The sequence below is a fragment of the Nannobrachium achirus genome (genome assembly GCF_963921795.1).
Source record: "Nannobrachium achirus genome assembly, chromosome: 2".
NCBI lineage: Eukaryota > Metazoa > Chordata > Actinopteri > Myctophiformes > Myctophidae > Nannobrachium > Nannobrachium achirus.
This window is the reverse complement of record NC_137811.1, coordinates 6,227,691-6,232,692: the sequence shown is the minus strand read 5'-3', so window position 1 is coordinate 6,232,692 and position 5,002 is coordinate 6,227,691. Positions and strand designations below refer to the sequence as shown.

Genomic DNA, 5,002 nt, shown 5'->3' with positions numbered 1-5,002 from the left:
GTGTGTGTGTGTGTGCTCGTTTGTGTGTGCGTGCTCGTTTCTAAATATTCAAAATCAATGTGTACATTACATTTTCTGCCTATTGAGAAAATGTTTATTTAAGAAATGATAAGATGAGAATAAGTTCTAGGTCCTTGTCTGGAGTGTCTCAGTCTCAGGGAGATGGATGGATGAGGGACAGACAGCTAGGATGTAACAGAAAGAGTGAGCACTAAGGAAGAGTGGGCACCATGATGTAAAATTGCCTTTTTTCCCCTCCTAAATGTTATAAAGTTAAATATTCAGATAATGGTCTTAAGTTATGTAACAAATACATTAAAATACATATTAGAATATTATAGAATGTTTCTATAATTACTACAAAACCATTATCCAATCAGTTTTTGTTCAAGGATAAATGTATGTTTGATAATGACACACCATGCATGTTCACATTATGTATACCAGTACTTTACATTACTTTAGATCATTTTCCAATTCGATTACATATTGGTATATTTGGTCGGGTGCTCCTAAACCTTTTCTGGAGCTCCTAACTTTTTAAACTGGTAGCACCGGTGCTAACATGTACAAAAAAGTTAATTTCGAGCCCTGCACTTTAATCATGGTATCCCTATTTTGGGCATGTCCATATAGGCTCACAAATAGCAGATCTACAATGTCACTTGTCATATTTTGTTGTGCTTGTAGATTGGCTGTTTGTAGTTCCAGGGGACTTAAAGGAGTAGTTCGCCGGTTTTCAACCAAGTCTGTGTTCTTTTAGTCAGCTACGTTCATGCTAAAATGGGTGTATTTCCTTACATTACTGTTTTGTGGCCGCTAGGGGTCCATCGTCTAGCTACGTCATTGACTATTTTGGCCAATGGAAAGCCTGGGTTCCCGAAAGCTCTGACGTAGCTAGACGATGGTCCGTAAGCTACTGAAACTACATATAGGATTGACCCGGAACGGCTACCGTAGTAGGCAAGCAGTTACCGCGAACCCCAAAAGAAAACAAAGGTAGCAGTAGCAGCAACAGTAGTAAAAAACATGGCTTCAGAGACATATTTGGAGTATTTTGACGAGGAGGAGGACTTTTTAAATATGTTGGCTGAATCTGCTGTTCAGCCATACATGTTTGAGCCAGAGTTCACGTTGGAGGAAATGGAGGAGAGAGAACGACAAGAGAGAGAGAGAGAGACACAGCTGCCAGCTGCACCGGAGCCCGAGGGACCACCCAGGGCTAACAACACTGACTGGTGTGAGTGTGGACGCTGTCTGGCCATGCCAACAGAAAAGGAATCGCTATGTTGTAAAACATGGCCCCGTGTCCAGTTCCTGTTAGCAGAGCTTCCAGCTGACACAGAGACGGTGTGTGTGACGGAGCACCCCAGTTTCTCTCCCCACCTAGACAGCGGTGTACTTCAAACCTACTTCAGGATACCCAAGCTGAATTGGAAGAAGCAGCCGAAACCCAATGGACCAAGAGGGACCATGAGTTTGAAGTAAGCTATCCATTTATTTACACTATCTCTCTCTCTCTCTGTGTGTGTGTGTGTGTGTGTGTGTGTGTGTGTGTGTGTGTGTGTGTGTGTGTGTGTGTGTGTGTGTGTGTGTGTGTGTGTGTGTGTGTCTGTGTGTCTGTGTGTCTGTGTGACCGAGCCTTCCACAACTTTGAATAATTTGAGATCTATTTAGCTATAGACCAGATGATAAAAGTGCAACGTGAATTGATTCTAGTCTATAGAAGTAGTACAATTCAATGCCTGGTGCACTGAGATGCAGACCGAGCCATCTCGGTGCTAATGTGTAGCACTCCACCCCATCTTTTTTTCTTTTTCATCTCGTTTCACACATATGAAAATGTCTCTATAGAGGACTAAATGTCCTGTAAATGTCTTTCAGTGTAACATCACATAGCTGATGTACACACAGCTGGGCAGAGGAAGGACAACACTGTAGTGTACAATGTATGATTCCTCGGTTTACCTTTTAAAAAGAGGAACCACAGCTATAGGCTAATGATGGTCAAAACTCCTTTGTTACAGTGACAACACAGTGACATTGAATTATCCACCCTCATTATGCACTTATTGCACTACTGAATTACACATGAATGTAAAAGATATAGCCCAATCACTGACCAATGAGCCATCATCATTGTGGGCTCGCCTATAAGGCGAGCACACTTTAGATATTGTCATTATTTATCTATCAGGCAGGCAATCAGTAGACGGGATCTTCGGTTCCTTTCTACTCCTACATACTTAGTGAGAAAATGAAAATAAAAACATCAATGTGTTCAGTTTACAGTGGCGAAGTGTGCTATTATTTTTTATAGCAATCGGCCAAATGGTGGCGCTGTAGGAAGCCTTCGAAAGTGCGATCTTTGAACAGGTATAGCTCATGCTGTGTTATACATACAGCCATGAAACCTGTATACACTTATGCGTCTCCTCATGCCGAACAACTTTTACCCTCTAACTTTTGACCTCTGACCTTTAGGTCTCCCACAATTCGGAATTATATGAAAAACAGTAAAAATCTATCTCCTCCTGGGATTTTCGCGTCAAGTGCACAAAACTTTTTTCACATGAACTTTGGACCAATACGGTCAAACTAATCTCGGCGGATTTCTTTTAAAGTGAAATATAATTTTTTAATAATTCAATATATATTGCGGTTTTATGCAAATTATTCTTCGGCCTCTAAATCATACATGCAAAGTTACACGTTCATGGCATTTGGCAAAGATGTGGAGGGTTAGTCAAAGTATCACTGAAACCAATTTTATTCCAATCGGCCAAAGGGGGGCACTATACGAAGCGTCTGAAAATTCAAACTTCAAACGGGCATAAGTCATGACTCGTTTCGTTTGAAGACATGCAACTTGTTACACGCGTGCTTTGACTCAAGCGGAAGACATCTGTGTCGTTGTTAAGTAAGCTCCGCCCTTCGATTTTCCGCCACTTTGAGCAGTTTGTAAAACGCGTAAACCCGCTTTTATTCTGGAATTTTCGCGTCACGTGCACAAAACTTTTTTTACGTGAACTTTGGACCGATATCTAAAGATCTGTCAGATCGGATTTCTTTAACATTGAAACATGCTTTTTTAAATAATTCAAACAATATTGCATTTTTATGCAAATTATTCTTCTGCCTCTAAAACATACAAAGTCACATTTTCATGACAAAATAGTGTAGAGGGTTAGTTCAAATATCACTGAAACCAATCTTACCCCAAATGGCCAAAGGGGGGCGCTATATAATTTTGAGCAGTTTGTAAAACGCTTAAACCCGTTTTTATTCTAGGATTTTTTTTGCAATTTGCATGAAACATTCTACACGCAATCTAAGGACCTTTATCTAACATGCCTATGAAGTGCACACAAAAAAATTATAAAATAATAATAATAAATATAGCTGCAAGCAGCGATAAAGTGTCCAAAGCCAAAAACACCTCAAATCATGAACACAGCCTGGGATGTGCGTGAAATCTTGCAAGCACATTCCCAATAGGTCAAGGAACAGATACCAACCTTCTCACATTGGCCTGTTATAGCGCCACCAGCGGGTCAACTTTTGCACAACACATTTTTGGAACAAAATGGACCAATCTTTGACGTCAGTAACGTCAAAGAGAGCACTGCCTGCGATCTTGACATTTTGTGCTTTTATAGCCATTGTTTTCTGGCTTGAAGCGAGCCCACAATTGTTTCGAAGGAACAATATTTTTCTAGTTACACATTGTTCTCTTCAGACAACAAAATAATGACAATGACTGACTTTTAATGACAATGAAACTCCACTGAATTACATGTGAATGGTAAAGCCAGACACATCAATGACAACGTGTCACACCCACCCACACAACAATGAATCAGGATTTATGAAAGAACAGTATGAGAGAGACTACACAGCATGCATGCTACAATACTACTGTATACAGTCTGCAACTTTTCTTCTTTCTTCTGACTGCAGGCAATATCGCCTGGCGGGATACCGGCACGTCTTGGAGTGGATCCTTCAGGGGGCAAAACTCGGGATAGGGAATCGTGTTGTCCTGCCAGCTTGCATAATTCACCAGGTAAAACTATCATATATTACATACTTTGACCATTTTGCTTTTTTCCACTCACCCTAGAATATTCGCCTTGCCTATTGTAAATCCATCTGGATTAAAGTAGTTGTTCACCCCCAAAATGACATTTTTTCTATTGATTAGTCACCCCATGGAGACTTGAGTTCAATAATATTTATTAGTTTTTTTTTAAGGCAATACTTTGATTACTATAGATTTACTACATTTACTAATACTATACTCATAATTTTGTCTTAGGAATGCAACTAATACAAAAAAATATTATTGAACTCAAGTCTCCATGGGCTGACTAATCAATAGAAACATTTTCATTTTGGGAGCTTTAAGAGCTTTTAAAACCTAAATTGTAAATCATCTATCTTCCTCCTTTTCCAGGTGAGGCTGCGATTTCCCGCTCCGGATGGCGTGTACAAAGGCTATTGTGAAGCTGAATGTCTTTTTGATGAGCTGTGATGGTGTGCACATTTGTGAGCCCATTCAATTATAATAAATAGATTAATTCAAGACATTGGACTTTTTCTTTTCTTGTAATACGTACACAGTTTTAGTGTTGAGTGTTTGCAACACAGTGTAATAATAAATTGTTGATTGTTGCCAAGTGATTCTCAAATGGTGTTACGTGTACACCTAGGGTTACAAAGAGGTACTACAGGGGCACATACAAGTGAAAAATGAACACCAGGTAGAGTAAATGTGTTCAGGTCAGGATGCTCTAATTTCAAGTCTTTCACTCCTTTTTCTTATTTGTAATGTTATATATTCTTCAAAAGTGGGTTATCGTTAATTCATAGCATCAGGTGGACACCTCATGTCCGAAATGGTTACTTTTCAGGATTCAAAAGTAGCAGATCTACAAGCTAAAAACGCAATATATTTTGAGCTTGTAGATCTGCTACTTTTTGTATGACACTGTAGTATAAC

At 39.5% G+C, this 5,002-nt stretch overlaps 1 protein-coding gene across 1 annotated transcript; it reads left to right on the top strand.

Moving 5' to 3' along the window:
* Positions 1–1,029: 1,029 nt before the first annotated feature.
* LOC308295946 (uncharacterized protein) lies at positions 1,030–4,534 on the top strand (the record flags this gene model as incomplete). The annotated part of the gene is made up of 3 exons (XM_080739025.1): positions 1,030–1,484; positions 3,961–4,066; positions 4,457–4,534. The coding sequence occupies 3 exons, from the start codon at positions 1,030–1,032 to the stop codon at positions 4,532–4,534; spliced, it is 639 nt and encodes a 212-aa protein (XP_080595151.1).
* Between the last annotated feature and the right edge of the window lie 468 nt (positions 4,535–5,002).